The sequence below is a fragment of the Serinus canaria genome, chromosome 17, assembly GCF_022539315.1.
Source record: "Serinus canaria isolate serCan28SL12 chromosome 17, serCan2020, whole genome shotgun sequence".
In the NCBI taxonomy this organism is placed as follows: domain Eukaryota; kingdom Metazoa; phylum Chordata; class Aves; order Passeriformes; family Fringillidae; genus Serinus; species Serinus canaria.
Window position 1 is genome coordinate 1,031,360 of NC_066330.1, and position 27,682 is coordinate 1,059,041.

Below are 27,682 nucleotides of genomic sequence, written 5' to 3' on the forward strand. Positions count from 1 at the left end.
CCCAAGGGGAATGAGCAGGTGAGAGCTGTGCTCCCCTCCAGGCACCACCTGGCACTGGGGGCAGAAAGGGAACTACTTTGTTACCTCCCAGGAACAAAACAGCAGGAGTAAAAGTGCTCTGCAGAAGTCTAATTTGGTAAGTTTTGATTTAATAGAATGTAAGAAAACAGTGAGCATTGGTGGTTCTGCATTGCTGCCCTTGCCCCCTCCAACAGACACTGCTCTCCTGCTACCTCACAGCAGGGTATCACTGCTCATCAGGGGTGTTGCTGTTACTGCTTCCCTGTTTGCTGTAGATACAGGGCAGATCCAGCATCGTTTCAACTCTGATTGTCTTGTTACTCACCTCCACCTGGACTTTTAATACTGGACTTCTTTGTTTCTTAAACAAAGGTGTTTATTTTGGAAATAATTTTTTATTTATCTAAAAAGGCACAGTTGCAAAAAATTACCTTTTGAAATACATTTCTTTATAAGCACTACGAAATTTCATGTAGCAAGAAAGTGACCAGACTTCTCCAGATACTCATATTTGAGCTGAGCTTCCCTGGAAGCCATGGCTCCAAGGAAAGCTGCAGTGGAACCAGAGAGGTTCAGGCTGAACTCTTGGAAGTGCTAAAGAAGCTGGTATAAATAACCAAGCTGGTTGGCATGGAAATGGTGGGAGCAATTTCGTGCCTCCAAGACGTTCTCCTGCTGATAGAAATTTCCCACATCCCTCCCAAGAGCAGAAGCCTCAACTTTCTGCTGAGAAGCTTCAGTAAATGGCACTTTCCATCAGTGATACCAACCATATTCATAGCAATTAATGGCTTTTCTTGGTACCCCATACAAATATTCCCAAATTTTACAGGAAGTAGTTGAAGATGACACTGCAGTTTTCCTTTAAGTAGAGAAAAGTAGGTTAAAAAAATCCACTAAAAGCATATATACGTATGTAACCCCCTAACCCTAATCTTAGTTCAAAAAAGTTAAGGATTGTAAGCTTTCCTTAAGAAAAAAAAACCAGGCACAGGCTGCATTTGAACTGTCACACACAAATCTATACATTGGCACGAGCCCCTGTCCCACATGGCAGCGGCACTGGAGCAGCACAGGCTGAAGGGTTTCCTCTGGAGCACCGAGTGCAGCCCTGCTCCTCCTGACAGGCACATGGAATGGAGACACTGGAACGTGAATCCACGGCTGTTCCTAAAGCAGTGAGTATTTCCAGTGACAGTACTGAAACAAATCATTGATTCAATGAATGAATTTAGCTGGTTGACAATTTTCATGCAGTTAAAGACGATGACTCCTTCAGATCACGTTGAGATTTTATAAACATTCACATTCTGTAATGAGCTTTCACAGTTTGAGAGAAGGGGCTGATCCTATGCAGAATTCCATACACAAAGCATTTAATTTATTTTTTTTAAATTTTCCAAGTGTTTAAAACACTGCTGAAGTTCCACCGATAGTACCCGATGTACTATTGAACATGTAAAAGTCTCTGCACCAAAACTGAGTCGGCTTTGATAAACACTGGTTTTAAACAGGAACCTGGAGGTGAAGAAGAACCATTCCAAAAGCAAAAAATGAGGCAAAAGAGCAATTCTCTGCAGGAGCAAGGCTGGTAGGGGTTTTCTTGGCATGTTTATCTTCTTTTCCCCAGGCTCATGTTTAACTAGTCTCTGACAGAAATGCATCAGCAAAATACTCTTAAGTTTTCAATTAAAAAAAAAGAAATCGTGAAACAAAAGGGTTTCCCACCCCCCCAACCCTTCCCAGTTCCTAAGTCTGAAGAGGAGGAAATTAATAAAAACATAAATGAGTGCTTTAAAATATACCAAGTAAAAACTGAATTTGCTATTAACCATTTGCAGAAAAGGCAAAGTAGCAGTTATACAAATTACACAAAATCTATGGTAATCCTTACATTAGTATAAAGTGATTTCACTGAAGGAATTATTTCAATATTTCACATTACAGTTAAGATAGAAGGTCTGGCAAACGCTGAGCCCTTGGTAATAGCTGCTATCCTAGATTACACACGACAGTTTTAAGAAAGGACCCTTAAATGATCTACATCCGTAACATTATTTGCCTTAAAAATAAAAAATAAAAAGAATCACTTGCAATACCTCACAGAGTCTTCACGTTAAAGCACAACCACCTGTAAGAGTCCTTGTCAAATAACCTGCAAATGATGGAGCCTCTGCTGCGAGTGCTCAACCTCCCACCTGTGTGACCTGGCACCAGTCGCTTTCAGCTGAGACAAAGAATTCAAGTAAGACTGAGCTGTGCTGGCTCCCGGCTCATGTGCTCGAGGTCCACACGTGCATTTGTTTGGCTATTTGGTGCACGTAGCTGATGTCAGGCCTTTGATCTGGGTCGGGGTATATGCACATGCTGACCAGCTCCCGCAGCTGCAAGACAGCAGAACAGGCACACGTGAGTGAATCCTCTGCTGCCTTCCTGGAAAAGGCTTTGGGAACGTCTGCCCGAGCTCCCGTGCCAGGAGAGGGGAACCTCTTCTGTGCACACGCTGCTGGGCACAGTCCAGGCATGTGTCTGTCTCATGTCTGTGTGTCCCACCTCCAAAAGAGCCAGGAAGAATATTTTCCACCAATTCTTCACTAAAGATTTAAATCTTCCCCAACCCCAGAATATTTTACATCTCAAAGCAGGAGAGATGCTCTCTCCTGCTCCCAGGGCTAGGGAGAGCATGGGACAGAGGGAGGCACCAAGGCACAAGCAGGACAAAAGAGAAAGGGAAGGAAGGAAACCCGAGATCACTTCCAAGATGTGACTGAGGTGGGAGGTGAGGAGGGACCTGCCAGTGAAAGGAAACTGAGGAAAGGGGGAGCCTGACTGAAGAGTCTGACCAGGACTTGTGGATCCTGAGCTATTGGACACAGCTATGAGACCCTGGTGCTTCCTAAAAAACCTTATGAGGAAGAGAAACTGGTCATTGATTATGTCTAATAAATAAAATGCAGAAGGGCTGGAGTCTCCCCACCTCCCAGCCCTCTTTATTGTGCACATGAAAGATTGTAGCTTTTAATTATACAGACACTGAAAACTGCTGGTACCCCTGAGGCACCAGGAAAAACAGCCTTGAGCCTCTGATCTTCTCACATCCTCCCAGTAGCCACAGTGCCAATTATTTTACCGGTAATTAAAAGCGTGGCCATAGAGCTATCAAGCACACGGCTTCAGCTGCATTAACGAACGTACCCGAGCTTTCCAGCTCTGCATGGAGCCAGGCCCAGTCCTTGCTCCCAGCCCTGACCTGCTGCCTGGCCCTGCCCCATTCTCTGGTGACTTTGACCAGCTCGGGGCAGGGACATTGCAGCCTTCACAACCCTGAGACCCCAAAGACTGAACACGTGTCAGCCCTGACCACAAGACACCCACAAACAACTGAAAATGCTTCTAGAGCTCTGCCCCGGGGCCTGTGCTATCAGGACCATTTGTCCAAACAGCAGCTGTGCCCCCCTGTGCACGGAGCACTGAAACACAGCCTGGGCAGTTCTGTCCTCACAGGCATTCACCAGCACCTACAGGAACCATGGGCCGAGCCTGGATCAGCACCGCCAGCCAGCATCTCCAGTTACCAGCAAATCTGTTCCCAATATAGAAAACCAATCCTGGCTGGATCCCAGCTCCTCCTCCTGCTTCCAGCAGCGTGAAGTTGCTCACAGGGGGATCTGGACTGGTGAGGCACAAAAAGCCACAGAGGAGAGGAACATCCCTGAAAGGAAACTAAAGCTTAAAAAACACTGCCTTACTCCTCTTTCTTGTTCCAAGGAAGTACACACTGGATGCTGCTGGTGCTGGAGCCCTGTTCTAACTCCCTGTTTGTGCTGCTCCACTGAGCACCAGCAGCAGCTGAGGAGCTGCAGCCACAGGCACAGCCTCCCCAGCATCCTGTTAATGGTGCATGAACCATCTGCAGTTCTCTGGGACCCGGCCCCTTTGAGCTCTACACCATCCTTCTCACCCTGACTGTATCACTACACTACACACACTCTTCAGCACTGCCAGAGGGAAGCAAACAGACAGTAATTGTAAAGACAGGAAACACATCTGTCAACTTACACTAATTCCTGCTGCCAACAGGCATATCCTGAAATGCAAGCTGCAGCAGCACAGCAAAGGGATGCATGGAGCTGGGTGCTGCTATGGAGCCTGGGGCAAAAAAATTCACTTCTACAGACTAGTTCTCAAAGCATCGTTTTGCACGAGTTACTCGGCAAGGAAAAATAAAGCAAAAAGTGCAGTGTGGGGCAGGGTCCCTCCCAGGGCAGAGGCCAGAGTGGCTGTGCTTGGTACTCCCCAGCTTCCTGCTCCTCCTCAGGATGCTGAGGTAGAGTGAAACAAAAGAAAAACCCCATAGGATATAGTGAACATTCAGAATGCCATTAGCCATTTCCTTTCAAATTAAAGGCAACTGTAAGAAATGAGGAGGTTAAGGAAAACCAGCCCTTTGTCTAGGTGAGGCAGAAAAAGGTCAAGCTGATCTCAAGAGGCCCTGAGGAAACCCAGCACACGTGTCTGCAGCTGGGCCAGCAGGAACTGGGACACTGGGTTTATGCACTGGTTCAGATGCTGCTGCCCATCCCTCATGTGCAGACACAAACCTGGACAGCTGCTGTAGAGCTGCTTATTGCATTAAACTAAATGGCTTTTCTTTTTTTCTTCAAATGAATCCTTCCCCACTTTGTCACACACTGAAAACTTCAAAAACAAACATATCAGTGCTCTTTTATGAAATGTTTTATGGGAAAGGAGAGGGCTTTCCTACAGCTCACTGCTGGTTTCTGCCAGCATCATAGACTTTCAGTTTCACAATATCCCCCACATTAAGAAATCTTTTTTGTCTTGATTTAGCTTGCCAGTATCCAGACACCACAAAAGTCATTTGCTCAGCCAAGTATCCAGGACCCCCTGGCTGTCCTCTGTTCTTCCCTAGATGTGGGGGGTTCTCCTCCTGGGTTCCCTTTCCCTGTGCCTGGAGAAACTTCACTGCTCCTCCCCATTCCCCTGCAACCACACTCCCAATTTACCTTTTCAGAATAATGTTCAGCTGGAAGAGGTGGGTAGTCACATTGCTCTATTTTTTGGCAAAGAGAAAACAGGTTCATTTTATCTCCATAGAAGGGACTTTGCAGAGCTGCCATCTGGAGAGAAAAAAATGGAAAATGTTTCAGAAACACAAAGGATTTGAGAGCCCTTGGTGCTGCCAGTTTGCAAGAGCCAATTCTGTTCTCTGCCAGTGAGCAGAGCAAGGGATGCTGCTGCTCCCCAGCCCAGGCTGCTCCAAGACACCAACAGCTCTGCAGCCCCTGCAGGGCTGGTGCCAGGCTCTGCCAGGGCTCCCAAGGAAAAAAACCCAAGAAATAGAATGCTCAGAGCACCAGCCCATTAGCAAGAACTCAACTGGAACTGGCTCTAAGACAACTCTGAAACCCGCTCAGATACAATCTTCTCTATCTTTGAACATTTAGCTGCTTAGAAGATGAAGAACTTGTAAGCAGGAACAATGTACTTCATCTTTTAAAAAACCCCTTAACAACCTCAAAACAAATGTATCTCCTGCCAGAAATCTGCTATTTAGAAAAGAGTATCCCAGGCAGATATGAGAACAAAACTACTGAAAATTGTTCTTCATCAACCTGCTCCTTTCCCTCTCTCAGTTTCATCCCAAGGCCAGCTGAAGCTGATGCTTCTCACTGCACATTAAGGGGGTTATTTGATGATTTATGGTCTGTTCCTCATTACCTGTGCAGTGGAAGTGTCTGGAGAACTCTGGCCCTTTCTGACCCACAGTGAGCTCCCAGCAGGATTGAAGAGAGCCAAGACCAAATCCTCCAATCTCTTACCCCACAGTGAGGAACCAAGATTGATGCATTATTAGGGATTTGGTGACAGAGAAGCAGTTCTGTCTGGGCTGGATTCCCAGAGGCACTGAAGGAAGGGGCTGCAGCCAGGGGGTCTCACCAAAACCTCACCACCACTAACACACATCCAAGTGCTGAGCAATGCAGAACACACCCAGTTAAACCACCCTGGCTTTGAAACATACACCTGTCTTTTAAAGAACCTGGGGAAGAAACCTATTTCTTCCTCACTCCTCACCACTACTATCAGGAGTAACACTAAGTTACTCCTCACAAACCCACAGACCTGAGGGTGAAGAGTCTCCTGACAGGATCCCAAAGACCCCAGCACTGGGCAAGAACGTTTGGAAGATTTTTGAAGGCAAAAGGTGAAGTGTCCCTGTTCCTTCATGACTGTCATGACAGTAGTAGGCAATTCAGTAGGAGAAAACTTACACAGTCCAATTAGAGACTCGACTCCCCAAGTAGGACTGATAGCAAACTGCTCTCAATCAGCTAAACCAAACTGAGAGCCCTGCACAGACTGTTCCAGGGAGAGCACTAATGGGGCATTAGGGAAAACAGAAGGCAAGCAAGGGTTAAACAGGGTCTCCAAGATCTCAATACATCAATAATGCCAAGGAGGTTGAGAGGGGTTTTCCAATTCCCATTAACTTTTCATTCCAGGTTTAGTGAAGTGCTCATGTGCAAAAGGGAAGGAATGAGAAGGACACTGTGGGGAACTGAAGTGGAAAGAGAGAGCACCCAGTTGTGACTGCAGCAGTCAGGGCTGCAGGGCCATGACCACAGGCACTCCAAGTATCTCACTAACTACACTTTGTGATGCTACAGCAGGGTTTGCTCCTGACATTTTGATTAGAGCAATTACCCCAGGCCAGGCAGATCTGCATGGCAAACGCCCACCACGCAGCAGGACTGGTTCAAACATCCAGAGATGGGAATCCCTGTTAGTGCTTAAATTGATCATCTTGCCAGAACTGCTGAAGTCATTGCTTGTAGCTACATTCTGGGAATTAACAACTTATTTTTATCCCCTCCAAGTTATCTTGCTGACAGATATCTACAGGAAGTGAGGGATGAAGACAGTTACTACTATATTGATAAGATTTAATAAAAATCACTATTATTATCAATGTCAAAGTTAAGTGGTGCTATGTGGCATTATATCCCAAAGCCCTCAATGTTCCCTAAGTGGATTCCAGTGGACACACATGTCTCTGAAGGCAATTTGTACATTAAATCTCTCTGCAGCTTATCTACACAATCTATCTGGAGAAATATCAGAAGTGACTCATACCCAAACAAGCATCCTTTCCTTACTTCTAAGCCAAATGGAAAAACATTCTCCTTACAAGACATTAAAGCAGATAAAACAGTTCCTTCAAAGACATGCAGATCTGATGCTTAATTTTCAAAATTCCAGAAAGTTAAAGAAGACAAGTAGTTGTTTAACTACTAAACATAAAATTGGTACCTGTCCAGTCCTCCCTGGAATCTGCAATATCTCACAGCTCCTGTTCCCTAAGTTAAGGTTTTCCTACGTAGGAAGGAAATTTAAAAATGCTCCACATGCCAAATTTTTCAGATGTTACTGTAGTACTGCTACTCCTACCAGAGAATTATGTTTAGTGTGCAATTAATTCAGCTTCTTGAAATACAAGGAGTACCAAGACTCCTGTGCCATAAGGGGACCATATTGCCTGCAACAAAAACATATCTTAGCACAAAGCTAAATATTTCTCTCTGCATAAATCTGGAATCCCATCTCCGGGAGCTCAGCCTGGAGTGACTCAGAGCACCCTGGCCCTGCAGCAGCAGCCAGGCCCTGGAGTCCAACTGGGCCCACTGCTCCCAGTGCTCCCTGGCCAGCCCAACACCCCAGGGCAGGGCCACAGGCCCAGCTCTGAGCCTTACAGATGTCATGGGAAAATTTACTTTTATCCTGTCACGTCTTACAATGTTTGTTTAATCAACCAGCTGAAGTACATGCTCAGCTATAGCAGTTTTCACATCTGAAGTGCTCACAAAATGAATTGCATTTCTGTTTATTCTCTAATTTCATGGGATTACCAGAAGTTGTGTTGAGAAGCAAAATGTCATCAGTTCCCCTAATTTCTTAACCAAAGAGGATGTGAGCAATATTCCTGACTATATATCCCAGGGATTTTTAATTCTCTGGGTGGGGATAAAAACTTTCTAAATGCTGGCATGCACTGTCACTTGAATTGGAAGAAGCATCCATCTAAAGAAGATTTAGATTAGATTATAAAGAAGTACAGCACTCTTTGATACCCTCTGATCCCTGCTAAAAATGAAATCACAAAACCAAAAGCACAGTTACAAAATCATAACACTTATTTTCAAAAGACATGAAATAGCTTTTAAGAACAAGTTACACACTGGGAGGTTCATCCAAATGTATCTGCTCTGAGTCTGTGCCTCAAGCTGTAAGACAATGTACAATTAGAAAAGCTTCCAGCCATAGTACACTAGTTAGAGACACTGATTTCACATTACATAAAACCTCTGTTTTTCCTTATTGGATGCTCCCAAGATGAAAATACTGCAATTGGTCAGAATCCCATCTAAGAAACCAGTACCTTGCATTCAAATAAATTTGCTATTTTCAAAACAAATGCAGTCAGGAAAAACTCTGACTGTGCTGTTCTCACAGAGCTCTGCTCCCAGCAGGAAGGGGGGATGCAGTGAGCTGGCTTTCCATGGCTCCATCCTCCACATCTCCCGTGACCCAAATTCACTCTGGGGGGCACAGCCCCTTGCCCATGCTCAGGGTGCACAATGAACCCACATGCTTCTTCTAAGGATTCTCAGCAAGGGGACTGCAGGCAGTCTGACCTACTCAATGCCTGTCCCAGACTGTGTGGTTATGCCAAACCCAGGGGAAGAAGGGGAGAAGATACTTGCCTCATACAATAAACAGCCCAAAGACCAGATATCAGACTTAAAGTTATAGCCGTTCTCGTGTATTCGCTCTGGGGACATATAGTAGGGAGTTCCCACTGCAAAAACAAACAAACCAGGGTTATTGTCTTACAAGTGACCCTGCAACCTGTGTCATGCAGACAGACTTCACTCAAGGGTCAGGTGCAGCACAAAGAGCTGATTGGAACCAAATACCATCATAAACAGAGCAGAGAATGGTGAACATGGCTGAAAAGATTTTCTGTGTTTCTGACATTTGGGAAAAGTTTTGTTTCCCTTCCAGGCTCCCAAGAACCTTCACTGTGTCTTGGATGGCCAGAGCCACAGGAAGGGATCCTCCCCTTGGTTCACCCCCTTGCACTGGGTGTCCTGCCCTGGGGGCCAGCACATCACTGGGTGCTCACCTGGCAGGGCACAGAGTGCCACAGGTGACCCAGGCCCCAGGGGGACCTCTGACAGGTCACCAGGCACTGCAGGGGACACTAAGCCCAGCACCAGCCAGGAATGCAAAACCTGTCTGAAAAAAACCAAGATAATAATTCCAGCTTGCAGTTATGTCAGAAGCTGGGGGATTTCTGTGTACTTCCACAAGTCTGTATTTTATCAAAAGAAATTTACTCAGTATTTTAGACAGAAGTTACAGGAAATTATTAATAAATTCCTTACCTCAAAAAGGTTCTTTTTAAAATCCTAAATAAGTTTCAGTTGTGGTACTGAAAATACAAGACATCCTGGCAGTCTCAACTACATCAAATAACCCTCAGATACATCATTTATTAAAACATCCAAGGACTGTAGATGTTCTTTTCTCCTGCTTCCCCTTGCTTGTCCGTCCCCTGTCAATTTTTTTTTCCTTTTGGCATTCCAGTGTATCCTTCTCCTAATTAAAGACCTTTTCTCACAAGATGGCAAATGCTTAATTTGCCTGTAATATTCAGTTTACAATTTCTCTGTTTGAAATGCTGCCTGAAGACAGCTGCAGGACTAATAAGCTGAAGGATGGTGCTAGAGGTGGAAGAACAGCCAGCACCTTCCCCAGCATTCCCACGGAGGGATCAGCACACTGTGGGAAACAAATGAGTTCTGGGGCACAAAGAACAACCTTGAGAGGCAAAACCAGGCCCTGGCACCTGCACATGTGACCCAGCACAGAGAAGGTAATTTATTTGGACCCTCAAGATGTTCAGCCATCAGCTGCCCTGTGTGATGAACTCAGCTCATGCTTCCAGGTCTTTCACTTTAGAAATTACATCCCTTTCAATGTGAAGAGTATCCTAATGAGAAGTTATATTTTTGCAAATTCTATAAAAACCACAACACAGGAAAAGTATCCCAGGGATTACTCTGTTTCCATGCTCAGGAGGGGCAGGTCAGACTGGCACAGCCCCAGACCTGGCTGGGTTGAATTGCCTGTGAAAGGCCCCTGTGTGGGGAGGAGACCAGAGCCCTGGCAGCAGTTAAGGATTTTTCCTGGGCTACACAGAGTAACTTCCTGGGACACCAGGGGCAGACAGGACTCATTCAGAGGCTTTCTATGGCTCTGTCCCATGTGCATGCAACATCCCCACGATGGACAGTACAGCTCTCCAAGTAATCCCCACACATCTGCCAGGTTTCTGTACAAGAACTGACTTGGCTGGGATAGCACTGATTCATTTTCCTGCTTAAAAATATGCAGCTGCAGAAGAAATGGTGATTCATTCCAGGAAGTTGTGGAAGACACTTCTGGAAGTCCCCACTGAGCAGCAGTGTAAGACACTTCCCCACCAGCAACTCCTCCTTGCTGCTGCTGTGCCAGGAGCTGTGGGAGCTGTGGAGCACAGGGCTGGCAGGAGGAGCAGAGCAGCAGCCCCTGCTGCCCTCTGCAGTGCCCAGGCTGGCGGTGCCAGGGGCTGCTCTGGCACTCCGTTATTCCAGGTCACAGCGTGTGGGCCCCAGAGCCAGGCCCCACTGTAGGGGCAGCAGCTCTGCTGGGCCCCACTGTCGGCTCAGATCTCTCCTCCCTGGCGGTGCCAGCAGTGACAGGGCTGTGACAGGGCCGTGGCAGGGAGGTGACAGGGCTGTGGCACGGCTCAGTGAGTCACCGGCCCCGCTGCAGCCCATTAAGGGCTCGGGAGCGCTCCATGCCTGAGCTCATCTCCTGGAGCCCACCTTGCACATTTACCTATCATTACTGCAGTCTTGTCAGCAAATGTACAAACAAGCAGGGCCCTGCGTTTCAAAACTGATGCAATAATTTTTAAATAACTGTCATGATAAAAGACTGACAAGGCCAATTCTCTTTATGGCCAGTCCAACATTACGTGGGAATCTCCTGTAATGAGCACCTTCTAGAAAGCTGCACAAGGCTTCCAGTGCAATCAGCTGGGGCTCGCCCTTGCATCCCATTAGTCAATTTGACAAGAACAGTCTGATCGGAGACTATTCATCAGAAACTTTCTTCAGCATCTGCCCTGCTGAAAATACAAAATATTGCTCAGATTCAACATTACTTAGCAGGTGGTAGAGCAATGCATTTGAAGTTATAAAGGTCGCAAAACCACAGGGAAGATCATGGTAAAGGAAGGAGCTTCCTGCTCTGTTTCTGCAGGTTGGAGCCCTTCACTGGAACATCAGCCACTTCAGGGATGCCAGAGCATTCCTGCTCTCCCAGCACTGCCCATGGGCAGCTACAACAGCCCTGGGATAGCTGCAACATCCAAGGAAGGGAAATGCTAATTATTCCCAGTTAAGATTAGGATGAGAGTCTCTTCTTTCACAAGGAAAACACAAAGGCAAAGGTGGCAAAGTTACTCCAAAAATGAAATTCAAATTCCGTTCCTCTCACATCTGGAAACATGGCTCAGCCATGAGCAATGCTTCCTCAGAAACTCATCCCTAGCTGCAGATGAAATCTACTTACTCTTCGAGAAAAACAAGAAATAGTTTGTGCCTAGTATTGCAGCTGTTGTTACAAGACCTGTTGTCCTAAGCTCTTTTTTTTTTTTTTTTCCATTCATATCATTGAATCACACAACTCTACCAAACTCCTTACAGTTCTGTGGTTGGGTTGGGTTTTTGGGTTGGCTGGCTGGGTTTTTCACATGTAAATAGTACAATTTACCTGCAGCAATTCTGCAGCTCTCTTTTCTTCCACAAATACTGAACTAGAGGCAAACCAAGAAGTCCAAACACACTTGGCTGGTGACGTTTTCAGTGGATTTCTTGTGTTCATATTTTTCTTACCAAGTCCTGATTACCAGCCCCTCCAAGCCCTGGGATTTTGTTTCAGATGGCAAACTGGCTTGGCAAGCAAAAGAAAGAAAAGAAGGCAGACAAATGGTCCATTTATTGAAGAGCTCTTCAGTTCCTCCCTGCTCACCCTGACATCCAAGCAGGAACCAGAAGGAATGTGTAACAGCCCATATACTCCAATCCAGGGCTATTGGCATGTTCTAAACTGGGAAGATTTGACTTATGTGAATCTCCCAGAAGGAAAATCTGCTCCAAGTATATTCTTGTCCAAGAATAAATAATAAATCATCTGCTCCAAAACAAGACTATTCTGTGTAAAATTGGTTTCTTTTGGGGTTTGGTTGGATGTTTTTCTTATTCCTCTTGTTTCTTCAAAATGTAAAGCCAGTCAGAAGTTCCAGATAATGCCAAGTTTATTTGGCTAAAAATGGACATTATACTAGTTCTCAAAAAAGTTATCCATTGTATTATTAATGGAAATTCTCTGTATTTATTATAGCTCCCATTAAAACAAGATCTACCAGCTTAATGTTAAGTTTGCCAAGTCTAAAATTAGGGAAGGAAGGTGAACCAACATGTAACAAGTAGTAAAATTCACCTCAGCTACACCCAGTACCTTTAAAACATGAATTTGCTGGTAAGGCTGGTACAGGAAGAGCTCTTCCCTATGGAAAAGCATCTCCTGTCTTCTCTCCAGGGAGAAGTGGCAGTCGAGGTGTCGCCCTGTGAACTCCTGCAGCCCCAGCTGGTTCCTGGGCCTGTCCCCGCACTGTGAGAGGCTGGAGGTGTCCACGCTGCCCCTGTGGCAGGTGTGCCCGTGGAGGTTTTCCAGGGGCCAGGGCTCTCCCTGCCCCACGGTCTCTCTGCCCCGGTGCCGCTCCCGGCTCCAGCCGGCGCTCGGAGCACGGCACTCGCCGGCATCTCACGAGCTGTGTACAGGCAAATCTTTCATTTTTCTTTCATTACCTCGGCATGTACTGTCACTTAATTTTTATGTATGCAATCCTTCCTGACAAATATGATCTGCTGCCTGGTAATTCATCTGACGTTCATTCTGTTCCTTGCTCTAATTACGGCTCCGTTCCCGCCGCGGCGGCGGGCGCTGCCGAGCCCCTGCTACACCTGTCAGCCGGGTCGGGGCTGCCTGATGCCCTTTCATGCCAGTCTGCTGCTAGCAAATACAAGCAAAGGGAGAAATGAGATGAATATATTTGCATAAGCCTCACGTTCAATTCATGGGTCAGCAGCCAGAGAAATGATGGCTCAGGGCGGTTGCCAGGGCAACGCAGCACCGGGAAGTGCCCGGGCTGCGCGTCGCGCCCGGCCCGCGCGGGTGCCCTGCTCTGGTGTGGGGTGTCCGTCCCTCACAGCTCCTTCAGCAAATGTCTTAATTAAACCAAACCCAACACCAGTCCATTTCCTGCTGCTACAAAACCTCTAGCTCTGGCAAATTATCAAAAAAATAAAAAGAAGCTTCATGTCTCATATTTTCTGATTGTTAAAATTTTCTTTTTCCCTTGCATCCAAGAACCGCTGGAAACGGTGATGTGTCCATCCCTCACACAACCCCTCCAGTCTCACTCACTGCTCCCTCTGTCCTGCACCTCTCACCTGTTTGCAGGACACTGGTGATGTGAGGAAGGGCAGGGTTTGTGCACCAGGGGCTGAGCTCTTCCTACTCCAGCTTTCTCAATTAAGAGAGAGCAGCCCTGGTAAAGGTCACAAGCTTGGCTTACATGTGCAGCCAGTTTCCAAGCCCCAATTTATTCTTATTAATATAATAAGTGCAGCAGTCAAACTGGATAAGATCATATAATTAGACATGATCATATTTTGGCCTGTTCAGATGATGTGATTGTAACTTCCTGTGAAGAGGATTTATTTTCATCTATTAAGTATGGTGGGGATATATCCTAGGACAGCTTTTGATACAAAGAAAAATCTATTTTATGAAAGTAAACTGTAGAAATGCCTCCTATTTTTTAAGCACACACAAAACAAGGCAGGTATTTTCCTTCCTGAGGAGCCCAGTGCTGCTGACCACTATTAGCAATGAAATTTGTTCACATCCAAGAAAGGATTCAGCAAGACACACTCAGCAGAGGAAACTGCACAAACAAACATTGTGTGTTCCAAAGTCGACTGAGAGACATTAGTTTAAAAGAGCTTAAATATTGCACCAAAAGGCAAAGTTCCTTCACTGCTGTAATACAGAAGCACCTTTGGGACTCAAAAAATTCAGATCCCTTAATAAAAATTGAAAATCAGCCACCTCTCAAGAGGTTACAGACACAATTATGAAATACTTTATACTGTAAGAATTGAAGAATGAACTGCATAACTATGCAATTTTCTATAGCACTAGAATTAATGTTAAAACTAAAAATGAGGAAGATAACCTTGAGATATGTGGAAGGTATGAAGGAAAGCTGGATGTTTAAAGCATAGGCCAGATTTCAAATGAAGTCCCTTTTTGGGACAGATGAGCCATGAGGCCTCACCCACCTCAGGCAGACCCAGCCCCCATCAGAGCAGAGCCCTGACCAAAGGTAAAAAGGTAAAAGGTTCTGGGGGAGAGCACTGAATTCCAGCAAGCACCGTGCAGCCAAAGTGCTGTTAGAGTGGAAAAGCTGCATTTGCCATGTGAGCTGTAAAACACACAGCAGTCCAGGCCTTCCAGAAAAAAAACCAGGTTTTTAAACAGCAGATACCTATTAATGCCTCCAAAGAGCATTCAAAATGCAGCCCCCATGCCCTGACTCCCACTCGTGTCACCACGGGGGGATGGACACCCTGCATTTGAACATCAGAGCTGACAGCGCACGCCAGGCCCTGCTTAACGAGTACCAGCTTACCTAAGGAATGTGCTGCAGTGGTTTTAGAACTAAAGAACCGGCCTAATCCAAGATCTCCCAGCTTCACCACCCCTGTGGCTGTTATAAACACGTTGGCTGGTTTTATGTCTGCAAGAAGAAAAAGGTAAAAGGTCAAAGCCACAAAAGGTTATTTGGTTCTAATGCTGCAATAGAAGCATCGCCTGGAGCGCTCACGGTACAAAGGGGCTCGAGCAGAACCTGCTCCTTTAGAGCTTTGATAGGCTCAGCCTTCCAAGGCTTCGAGCTCTGCACAGACACAAAAATCAGAGTGTACTTCCCAGCACACAAGAAATACCAATGAGGGAAAATGTAGGAAACAGCTCAACAGAACAGAGGCAACCTCTTTGACTGCTGGAAATCAAAGACACGAGCCCAGTTCTCTTTGGGAATGATCACTTTGCACAGGAAACTGCACTGCCCACCACCATTCCCTCATGAAAAGGGTAATTACTGTTCCACATATACATAAATCCTGGGCTCTACACAGCCCAGCTGGTTCATGGAGGGTAGATATCACTACAACCCCTGTTTCCCAAGCAGTCATACCAGAACTGAGAGGCCCTTTCCTCATGTTAGAGCAGACCCAATGGGAGAGGCTCCCCATTTCAGCCATCACAGACCTAATTCAGGTACAAGTGATTCACTGCATCAGGGGATGTGTAACGGAGCAAAAATGGTATCACATTGCTGAAAAGTACAGTGAAGAATTCCTCCTTCAAAGGAGCAAGGAATAAACAGCAGCCAAGATGGGTGCTGGTACCTTTTGGGAAATTTGCATTTCCTGAGTCCAGTCCTTCCCAAAGCACCTCACTGACACTGAAAGCAACAGTGTAATTTTTGGATAGAGCTCAAAGTTATAAGATGTTCTGAGACAAGCGATTCAAAAATAATTAATGAAAATAGAGAACAGGTGATGAGAGTGTGGGACATATTTGTATTAATATTTCAGAAAAGCCCGCAAGACAGGAAAACTCTTCTCAACTCTCTAAGGTCACAGCTAATATAATGAAGACTATTTCTTAGAGTTCACTGTATTCAGGAGTCTCAGCATTTTATTTCTGACACTTTTCTAATGGCAAGTTTGACACTTCTACTTAATATCAGTGTCTGGAATACAAAGCAGCTCATCTTCCTAATACCACCCTCACTTCGGCCTGAATGCTTTAACGATGAGGCAGAGACAGAAGGAGAAATCCATCTCGCAGGCTCCAGCCTCTCTAAACATGCATTGGCTGAACATCAGCATAATTGTTTTTGAATGTAGGCGCTTACTAATTGGAACATTATATTATTATTCAGTGAAAAGAGACTGAATTAATGTTACCTCTGTGCATCACCCTGCGGGAGTGCATGTGTTCCACTGCACTGCATAACTGCACAAAATATTTCCACACCGTCCTTTCCGGGATTAACCGTTTCTGCTTTTTAAAATACTGTGGGAGGAAATAAATAAAAGATCAGTGAAAAAGCAACATATTTGACTCGTTCCTGGAATTGTGTTAGTCAGCTGCAGGTTGCTCGTGTCTTCCAGATCTGCAGCTGCATGACTTTTCTTCTGATTAGCTTTTAACTCCTCCTCTCTATGTGGAAACTTCGATGCAGTTCGCTAATTAACAACTATTATGAAAAATATGCTTAAATAGGTTTGACATTTTTGAATGGACACAATTATGATTAGCATTAATCTCCTTAATTACCTTGCAAAACATATTTAATGCCTCAAAACAACAAATGTCTCAAATATTTTGCCTTAAGAAACAAAAGGCCATTAAGCAACCCCCCCGTAAACATTCATTATTGCATTGTCTACTAACAAGACTAAGGAAATCTGCTTTCCTTTTTTAAAAGATGGCCAGAGCATCAATAGAATATCCATGTTCCTTCTGTGATCAGGTAGAATAATATATTCTATTTCATGCATAATAGGAATACTAAATGACCTGCACTCTCCAGTGAGACAGAGGCTCTCCTGATCAGCTGGGTGTGCTCAGGCAGCGCCGAGCGCAGCCGGGTCCCGTTCCAGGGACCTCTGGTGCCTCCAAGCTCTCAGAAATATGGGCAGCACAAAGCAGCACCACCGAGGGCAGCGTGGCCCTGGCTCCCTGCAATACTGGAGTCTTCTTCAAGCCACTACAGCAATAAAGAGCCAGCTGCACACTTCAGTGAAGGGTAAGCATTACAGACCTTCAGCTGCTCTCCCTCCTTTGCAGGGGGGCACACCAGCCGTGTCTGGCACTGCACCCAGGCATCCCAAACCTGCAGCGTTCAGATCATGGGTCCCTGGCTTCTCACTGAGCCAGCTCTACAGCCAGAGCATTAACAAAATACCCTTCAACACTCCCAGAGGTTTCCCATTGCTCCTCGAGCCCTGCCACACAGGGTGGCACTGGGAGCACCACGCACCCTCCTGCCTCACCACAGCTGCACTTCCTTTGCATGGCACCCGTGAGAATTCCCACCTGCAGCAGGAATAAAGGAGGGAATGGCTCGCTGCCCCTTTCTGCATCTCATGTTTTCCCCTCAGCACTGACATCTGATGTCCGTTGTCACATTCCCTATTTTATGTGAAATGCTGTTACCAGTTCGTGTTTGACTCGAGCAATGGCAAATTTTCTTCTGCAGATCAGCTGTGAAGGGGCACGACTGTGCAATTCCCCAGGCAGCAAATCTGACAGATTGCAACAGTCTCAACCCAAAACTGGAGAGAGAGCATAGAGGAATTACAGAGGGTGAGGGAGAAAGTGTTATATACACAATAAAATTATTTAATTCTCATTAAAATATTTAAGAGTGGATATGCAAGACCACAAGTGATAATTTTCTAAATGTCATGTCCAATAAGGTTCGCCTGACATTTACAAGGAAGTCCCAACTCTCCAGTGGGTTTTCCTGCAGCTCTACATCCCTCATAAATAATGCAGGCACCGGGGCATGACAGAGACAGGCCCTGGGTTTATCACCCTCACACCTTGCCAGGGTTGTCACTGCTGCTTCACCAAAAATCCACACAGGAGCTTCAGCTCCTGGGGAGGGGAGAGGGTGACACGGAGGAGCTGGTGGGGAAACTCCCCTGCTGCAGTGCAGCTGCATTTAGGAGGCAGCTTTTGTTCCCTCTTGCGTTTAGGGCTTGGTTTTGGTTTTTTTACCTCTGGTAGAAATTTTTTAAAACTGAATTCCTAGATTTGTACCAGTTGAAAAACTTTGTTTATATGACCTTGAAAAAAAGAAATGCATTTTCTTCATGTCTGAAATACAGAGGGAACACAGAGCTGTGGACACTGGAAGCCAGCACAATCCAGAACTGGGCAAGGCACCAATCCCAGACTCTACCAGTTATGTTTTGGAAAGTGTAACTCCTATTATAATGACACAGAAAGTTATTTTTAAAAATTAAATAGCCAACCCTGATTAGCCAATGAACGTATTTGTCAGTATTTTTAAACCACAAACTACAGATGCCTAAAAATACAAATATTTCATATCATGAAATCTTATAATTCTGTAGGTAAAACTTTTGCAAGCCAAGATTGCAAAGTCAAGCAGCACCCTTGTAGAGCCCAGGAAGGCCTCACACAGCCCTAACTTCTGCTCTCACAATCCTTGGGCTTTTTCCATCTTAACCACAACCACAACAGGCCTGAGATGAGCTGCAAGTTTCCCAGGAAATGGGCAGAGCCCAGCAGAAGCCCCAAGGAAAGAGGAAGGCCAAAGGCAGAGCTGCTGTGTCCCCCCAGCTCCCCGAGGCTGGGGCAGATCCCCCTTCCCCCCTCGGGTCAGGCTGGGCTGGAGCTCCAGGGCTCCCCCAGGATGACTCTGCCAACTGCTGCTCCCAGCACTCGCCCAGGGCTCTCCTGTCAGACCTAGCAGATCTTCCTGGATCCTGGAAATTCAGCCACTGGCTGTGGCCTGAACGGGTAACTCGTTTGACAGCCTTTGGCCTAGTGCCTCATGGCTCTGCTGGCAAAGAAAACAAATCTGTTAATAAGATATTTTAACTGTGACAACAAGGAGGAGGAGAATTTTCCAAACATTCATTTATGATAATTACATAATAATGATGGCAAAAACCAGGTAAAACATGGAGAGAAGGTTGAGAGTGCTAACAAACATGATATAACACATCTGTTCTCACAAGGGATGTTTGTCTAAAGATTAACATGTCAAAGAAAATATAAAAGCAGGTGGTAACAGCTTAACTAAAGCTGGTTTGCAGCAATACAAGTATTCCTAAGAGCAACATAAAAGAAGAACAAGTACTTGAAACATTTTCTCAAACCCAAATCCCCGCTGCAAAGGAAGTCAATAGACTTCCTTGAATGTCTTCAGAGTGGCAGACAGGCCACGTGAATAGTGAACCCAGCAGTAATTAAATGTCCCCATCAGTCATGGACTGAGTAAATCAACCTTGCAATAACACGTGTCCCACCAGATCACAGACACTTCCCTCTGCAGCAGTGACCAGAAACTCAGGGCGTGGCTAGGGGTATTTAAAATGCCACCAGCCACTCGGGTTCAGGTCTGGAAGCAACCCATGGGTGTGCAAAACTGCAAGAGGAGTAAAAAAGTGCTTCTAACCCAGCTGTGCTCACCCCACTGCCTCAGGTCTGCCTAATCCTGGAAGTCTGCAGCCCCTCCAGGACAGACACATCCTTACCTTAATCATCTGCGAGAGATCCCCAGCATCAGCCAGCTCCAGGACAATGTTGAGTTCATTGTCTTCAATGAAAGAATCCAAATACTTAATTATGTTGGGATGGTTCAGTTGCTGCAGAGGGAGGGAATGCAAGAGGAGCAGTTACATCGTGGTCAGGACAACTCCCAGACACAGCACCTGCACCTCCTGTGAGCCACCAGCAAAACCTCCACAGTGGGGGCACCCCAGCCTGGGCCAGACTGCTCCAGACAAAATCCTGGGAGAAACAGCACTGCCCACAGGCACAGAATGCTGGAGATGTCCTTGGCAAAGAGCAGCTCCACCAAACAGGGTGAAACAATCTCTTCTATTGCAAACTCGTGAAACGTTTAAAAGCCATGTCCTGAAGGATGCCCTGGTAAGCAAGAACCGATTCCCCCCCATCAAATGCAACCAAACCCCCAGATGTTGGTGACAGCACTCAAGGTCTCTTTGCCCCTTAAAAGAATAACAAAACAAAATTAAAACTTTGAAGGAGGACAGAACCACACAAAGTGTACATGTAAGTATATTATCTGATTATTTATGCTGGCTTTTTCACTAATTCCTTTCTTTCATTTCAGTATATCTCATTCTTACATTCACAACTGCTGCTTGAATTTTTTTTTCCTAGAACCCAAAAATATCACAGATCCTCTTTCTGAATGTAAACCTCAGCATTATTTTCCTCCTTAATATTGAGCAACTGGCTCATGTTTATCCTTCCCTACAGCTGACAGGCTCAGGCTACAACTGCATGAATTTGAACAGAAATCCCTAAAATCACAGACATGGAAGTAATTATTTAATACTTTTAGGATGAAATTTGACTAGCTAAACTAAATTTTTAGCCTTTTGTAGTCTGTTACATTTACTAAAAATAGGTACTTAAAGTGCAACACATCTATGTTTTTAACCAACAATTTAAAATAAGCTACTAAGGCATCAAAATCACTTGGTTTAATCACTTAAACACACTCTGATTTCAGAGCCTTTATCTAAATTATCATTTTTCATATGTGATATTGATACATACACATACATGAGATGCACAGCCAAAACTGCTTTCTCCTTTACTGTGTAAGCTTTATTTGCCAACCTGAAAACAATTTTTTCCACAAAACAAAACAAACAAACAAACAACAAAACTCCAAGAAAAGAAAAAGAGATAAAAAAGAAAAAAAAGTTATTATAAAAATTCTTACCTTCAAGAGGTCAATTTCTTTAATGCAATCTTGCCTTGCCTTGGCATCCATCATTTCAAAAATCTTCAAACACAAAAGCATAGAAGATAAAAATGAAGCAACAAAAAAAAAGTACTTTAACAAGCAGTTGGTGTTTCCTTCCCCAGTTTTTACATCCTCTACTGTAATGAGTATTCACACAATCCCCAGATCAAAGAAAGATCAATGTTTTCTTTATTTTGAAACCACCACAGGGATAACATTGGGGTAAAACTAATTTTAAAACCCATAGGCAATATCCTAACCAGCACAAAAAAGAAAGATACAAGTTTGTGAATTTGCTGCTGTGATTTTCATTGGTTTAATTATTATTAATTTCATGTAGTAAATAAAAGACAAAATGTTTACTTTTCTCTTTTAAACAGTACAGCTTCCACTGATTTCTCTGTAATAATTAACAATAACTTTGAGCGCTAATATTCATTCTGCAACGATCACTAAATCACTGGAAATGAGAGTGTGGAGGATTTGTTGAAGGATTAAAGGCAAATTTCTTCAAACAAAATGCTGTTCTGAATACTGCCCAATACTTCCAGCCAAGTTTAAACAGATCTACACTTCTGCCATCCAAGTTCTCACAAACTCTTCCCCAACTCCACCAGTAAGCCCCAGCCTTTTTCCTTTGCACGTTCCCATGGTTCAGCTGTGTTGGGATGACAGCTCCTCATGGCACCAGCCCAGCCACAGGCCCTCACTGTCTCACACATTTAATAACAATTTGAACCCTCTTCATAAGGTAAAAGGTGAAATTTGAAATAAATACGAGATGGCAGCAGTGCTGTGCAATCCTGCCAGACGCAGGAACCCCCAGCAGGGTGATGAGGAGCAGACCCTGCAGGGCAGAGCTGGCAGCCCCCAGGTCAGCAGGCAGGCCTCGGATCGTCCCCATCCCACCCCAAAGCAGGGACTGCAGGAAATGCTCACCTGCACCTTCTTCAGTGCCACAGGTTTCCTGTCCAGCAGACAAGTAGCTCTGTAAACTTCGCTGAACTGGCCTCGCCCGATCTTTTTCTCAATCTGAAAATCTGCCAAGGTGCAGCGATACGGGTACGCCGTTAAATGTCTCTGTCAAAGGAAAGGCAGTCAGGGACCCCAGAGAGCCACTCAGCCCCTCCTGCTGCCCCTGCTCGTGGGGGAGGGCTCAGCCTCGGCCCCTCGGAGCGGAGAGCACCCACCACACACCAGCTCCTGGCACGTGGAGCAGCCACACAGCCTGGAGGAGCCAAACGACTTCTTTACAAAGGGAATTAAAGTCTTGCCTTCCGTGTAAGTAACTAATTAATCCCAAACTGCTCTGGCTCGTTCCACAGCCTCTCAGCAGCTCTGCCTGCCTGTGCCACCGGGGAGATGCAGATGCTGCAGCAGAGCAGTCCCAGGTAAACAGGCAGGCAGGGAGGGAGGCACAGCCTAACGAGGAGCACGGACCCCACGGACTGCCAGGGCTCCCGCGAGCCCCGCTCGGCTCCTCTGGCCTTAGCACGGCTGCCAAACAATGCTTAAAAAAGAAATTATGGAAATTAATTACTCCAAGTTAGCACACGTGCCAAGGAGAACGTTTTTGAGTTTCAGCATCTTGAGCCATTTCAGAGTTTGCATCAAAACCCACAAAAAGAGAAGTTCCCAGCACAGGCTGGGGGTGGGGAAGGGCTTCCCAGGGATGAGCCAGGCCTGCAGCCCAAGCACGCCCAGCACAAGTGTCCCGGGAGGGCTGCGTGGTTTAAGGAATGACTGTTGCCACCACTGCCATTTCCTAATGCAGCAGGAGAGAGCTGGAATTGAGATTTGAAATGCAGGAAAAGCTTTCAGCCCAGCGTTAGGACCTGCAGCTATTTCTGAAGGCGAGTCCCACAGAAAGAGGAAGGTCATTTCTCCAAGTGTTTCCTTCAAGCAGCTCAGGGCATGGCTCCCTTTAAGAACCCTCCAGTCTCCCCTACACTCTGGAACAAGTCACCAGCTATTAACTGCAATCAGAGTTTGGGTCAGCTCTCAGAGCTTGTGCCGTGCTTGGAATTATGCTGCATTCACAGAGAGAACAAAAACCAAACCAAAATTCAAGTCTAAGGATTCATGTCTCCAAGTTTGGCAGTGTACACTACCCAATAAACTGGGAGCACCCTCTCAGTGATGAGGGAACAGGTATCCCACAGTCACCAGGCAAAGGGCAGAAGGCCACCATTGCTCTGCTCTATAGTTTACATACATTCTCTAAGTTCCTGAATTATCACCAGAGTGAGGCAACACAGGATGAAACAGACAAAAATTCCAATTAATCAGCCCCTGCTGCCTTCTCAGTTCAAACTGGTTGCAACCTCCCTTTGCAGGGGTCTGAAAAACAGAACCACTGCTCAATGCCATCACAGTGGATGGGAGGGCTCAGTTCATCCAGGCAGTGTAACAAACATCAGTGCCCTGCCCTGCCTGCCTGACAAAGCAGGAGAGCCTGCACACAGGGATCTGTCCCCTTTGCCTGGTTCCCACCAGGAACATCTCTGCTTCCCAGCTGTTCTACACACCAGCTGCTAAGTGAGTTCCTTGATCTGTGCACACAAACCACTTTCCCCAGATGAAACAAAGGTGTCAGCACATAAACCTACAAAGTACTTTTTCCTAATTTAAAAATAGAAAGGAATCACAGCATTTCCTTCACTGTGTCCATGTGCCTCCTGAGCTGTTCTTGAGCAGTAAGAAAGTCTGAGCAAAAGCTTTTCTAACTTGCAGTCACCATTCACAATAGAAGCAGCACTTCTAACAACATTTTATGAGGCAACTACTACAAAACTTTATTTTTCAGAAAGAAATCCACATTGAAATCAAGGACAGTTTCTACCGGCCTTTCCTAAATCATTAAAGTGTGTGTTTATACCAAGAGTGCTTACGTATAAATTTATATTTCAAGCATGTGCCCAGAAACATCTACCAACTTCTGAACTTGGAAGCATAAATAAATGTTAGGCAAGTGTGAGGGGAATGTGCCCCAGCCCCTTGGCCACGGAGAGCCCCAGAGCCTGCTGGTGGCTGGGGGTGATGCTGCCCATGCCTGGACACCTCTGCTGATGTGTTCTGGCACCTCCAGGACTGCAGCTGCACGTTTACATATGCAATGACCTAGATTTGCATGGGCTATCACAACCTATCAGACCTAATTAAAGTAACAGAGCTTTCAGAGAGGGCAGGAGATGTTTGATTATGGAACAAACCAGGAATCATCCTCAGGTGAGCCCAAAGTGCACCAGAAAGCTCCCTCTGATCACAGGCCACCTTCCCCTCTGCCTTGCTGTAGTTGAAGGTGAGCAGGAAACTGCTGAGCACCACTGCAAGGACAGACAGACACCAGAACCAGCTGCCTCCTCAGAGCCACAGCCCTGCCCTGGCACACACTGCATTTATTCAGGACTTTTCACATGGGGCTCTCCATTGCTTTCTAGTCCTTCCACAATTAACCACCACAATTTTTCAGAAAGCTGGCAAAGAACCAATCCCTTCATTCAAACAACCACTGATCTTTATTCCTGCAAACCTCAGACTTTTCATGTACAGATACCAATTGTGTGGAGTAAGATACCACCATCATCTTCTAACTTGTCCATTAAAATATATTTTCTCAGTTTTAGGAGAGATTTAGGCTCAGGTTTCCAGAAGTGCAGTAAAATCAAACCCCTGCCTCTATAGATCAGGTGTCAAGATCAACTATGGAGCTTGAATTAAAAAAAAAAAAGAAGAAGAAGAAAAGGGGAGGAAAAAACCAACCAAGCAAAAGGAACCCCAGCCCTGGACACTACAAAAACTGGGCTGTGTGCACATTTCTGTTCCCAGGGCAGCTGTAGGAAGGGCACAGTCTGGGAAGAACTTGTTTTCAGACAAAGGCTGTTCTCTTCATGCACACAAGGAAGTCTCATTCTTCTCCTACTCCATGGAAAAAAAAGTGCCAAAGAATTCCTCATGCAAATAAAAAAACCCCTTCATTTTGAAGAAGAAATGCAGAGATCATTCCAAGAACAAGCTCTTCTGGACATCTCCTCTGCCATACATGTGCTGTGTGAGATGGAACCACTGGTGCCAGAGCACAAATTCCAAAGCTGCCAAAAGCAGGCAAGGGCAGCCCTTGTCAGAACTTCAGGAGGAATTCTGCCAGGGCTTTCAGCCTCCAGTTTTGAGGTGTTACAAGATTATCTGCAGAACAGAATTTGTAAGGTTTCTAAGGACAGGCAGGTAGGATGCCTACACACCCTGAACACATTTGATATGTTTTATTTTTCTTCATGAGTAGTTGTCCAGAATTTGTGTTTTGGGACGGGGAAGAATAAGGAAAAACTCTTCTGTAGAAAGACTTTCAATCTCCAGAACAATCAGTGTTTGACCAATACATTTACCTCTGTGTAATTATTTCAGATCCAGGGAAAACCTGAAGAGCCCCAAGAGAGCTGTGGGAGCAGCTCTGCCTGCAGCCTCTAAGGCCTTGTTTTGGGCAAGGAGCAAAAATCTCCCAAACACAGCCCCAGTGCAGAGCCAGGCCTGCCCCTGCTCCCCCAGAGGCACAAGGAACCCAAGGGCTGAGAGAGGGGATTGCTCACTGCTAATTCCACAATACAGAAACCCAGAGTGCTAATGTTAATTCATAATCAAGTCAGTTGTTTTACTGCTGATTGGCATGTGGAAAACAGGCACCAGTCAGCCCTGCACAAAGGGCTGCAGGCATTTAGAGTATTTGTAATCAACCTAAAAACTGTTAGGATTAGTTAACCAACAGTTAAAAAGTCAGACAGTCCAATCTTCAGATGCCAATAAAAGCATCTTTCCTGTAGAGCCATGAAATGAAATATTCTTTAGAAGAGTAAAAACATACTCGCCCAATTAATTTTCTGAAATCTCATTAAAAAATTTAGCCCGACTAAGTCATACACTTCTGACCTGAATTTTAATTATCTTTCTGCTGGATAGAAGGTTTTTTCTGATATTTGCAATGCATCATTAATTTTAAAGGAACGGTTTCCCTGCTTCTAAAGTGCATACTTCATCTGAGTGACATTTACTGTAAGTAATTTCACCTTTAAAAGACATCTGCAGTGCTACTGGGGGAGCTCCAGCCCCTCCTGCAGAACGTGCAGACATTACAAGCAATGATTTACTATCAGCATCAGTATTTCAAACCCTTTTAGGATGTCCAAAATGATACACCTGCCTCCACTCAATAATGCCTACCTGAAAAGAATTTTGCATACTTTGAGACTGAAATTCCAGTGTGAATTTATGAGAACACATTAGAACAGATTGATTAAAGAAGGAACTTCTAAGCTTGCAAGAGATGAGGAAACTTTTAAAATATGGATTATCCTTCAAACAGGTAGCCAAGTAATTATTGAAGAATACATCAGGTTTTTCAATTTGAGCTTCAAAATTAGACTACACATAAAATATCCTTCACCTGACCTGTTACCTGGAATTTAAAGTTTGCTGAAGAACTTGGCTTAAGTTTCAAAGTTTCAGCATCCCTGGGATCCATCCTGATATCCAGATATTCTGTGCCTATCTAGACATTTGTCTTACTACACCACAAAGGAAGAGAAAAATACCAGCTCAGAAATAGTAGGACAAGGTGACATTCACAAAGAAATTAAAATTACCATAGAAATAATCTCTTAACAGCTCTGCTGCTAAAATGTGAGTATATAAAAGAGCTATTTAAAAGTGAGTTACTGTGTTTATTTAGTATGAAAACTAAGTGAAAAATTACAACTCTATATTTTTATATCACTGATATACTCCTAAATAATTTTATTACTTACTGCTACTTAGTGTTTACACACTAAGTAATCTGGAGACTTAAATAATTAACACCTTCATTCTGGAACATTACTAGAAAATGTTCTCCCTCTAGCTAATGAACTTCCTTGGGGTATTTCTGGGCAGGTATGAGAGCCAAAAGCCAAAACTGTCATTTTATTGGACATTTTAAAAAATGTTTGTATTACAGATAACTTCTCAGTATCCAGCATTTCTCAAAGGTTTCATCTTATTAGCTAAACTCCAGCAGTTAAAGACAGAAAAGCAAAGCCTGACTCATACTCTGTACTGATCAGTTCTAAAGCAGAAACAACACCTCTGTCAGAACTGACAGAAAAAGAAGCTTTAGGAAGCAGCATAATTACAGGAGAAGCTTCTGGGAGAGGAGCACGTTGCTGCTCTGGTCTTTTGGGGGCTGGCACAGTAGTTTGTAACGAAGGGGCTGCGAGCAAGAGAAGGCTGCTCCATTCAAAGCTCCCTCCTCATCCAAGGCTCTAAGAACCCATGCTCTGCTTTCTTCTGCTCAAGTTTTTATCTCTGCCATTAATGACATTTCTCATAAGACCAGCTTGGTCAATTTTATCTTCCCAAACCTCCCTCCCACAATTACACAGCATGTCTGCATTACTCAGATTTTCCAGAAGAAAGAAAGGATATCATTTCAGATTCTCCAGGTAAAAAGTATCAGAGATTTGAAAAATTTATATAAATATATTCCTGAAAAATGGAAAAACAAATATATGTCATCAGCAACCTTATCATGCCACCAGTGTAAGGCTTCTAAACACTACCTTTTTAATATGCATTTCCCAGTTCCTTGGTAGGCTGCATATTTTTGGTTTTCAGGTCTTTTTATGTTATTTTGACAGCAAAACCAAAGGCAGTCTTCCTGCAATTCTAATTCCAAATTAGACCATTCTCAGAGCAGTTTACTAGAGCCCCCCCATTAACAGAACTTGGGTATTACCAGAGTTGAGGGGAGGTTTCACTGAACAATGACCATACAGCAAAATGAGCCCACTCAGCATCAGCATCACAGCAGAACACAGA

At 44.9% G+C, this 27,682-nt stretch overlaps 1 protein-coding gene across 3 annotated transcripts in view; it reads right to left on the reverse strand.

Annotated features, from left to right (window-relative positions):
• Positions 1-396: 396 nt before the first annotated feature.
• Positions 397-27,682, reverse strand: part of NEK6 (NIMA related kinase 6) — a 44,129-nt gene continuing 16,843 nt past the window's right edge. For all 3 annotated transcript variants that reach the window (XM_030232937.2, XM_050981137.1, XM_018917563.3), the window contains exons 3-10: positions 21,776-21,916; positions 20,813-20,875; positions 19,590-19,700; positions 16,260-16,368; positions 14,915-15,022; positions 8,808-8,902; positions 5,049-5,162; positions 397-2,405 (exon numbers count right to left, since the gene is read on the reverse strand). In XM_030232937.2, coding sequence (XP_030088797.1) covers positions 2,295-2,405; positions 5,049-5,162; positions 8,808-8,902; positions 14,915-15,022; positions 16,260-16,368; positions 19,590-19,700; positions 20,813-20,875; positions 21,776-21,916 — 852 coding nt within the window. In that variant the 3' untranslated portion in view covers positions 397-2,294. The remainder of the gene's footprint in view (positions 2,406-5,048; positions 5,163-8,807; positions 8,903-14,914; positions 15,023-16,259; positions 16,369-19,589; positions 19,701-20,812; positions 20,876-21,775; positions 21,917-27,682) is intronic.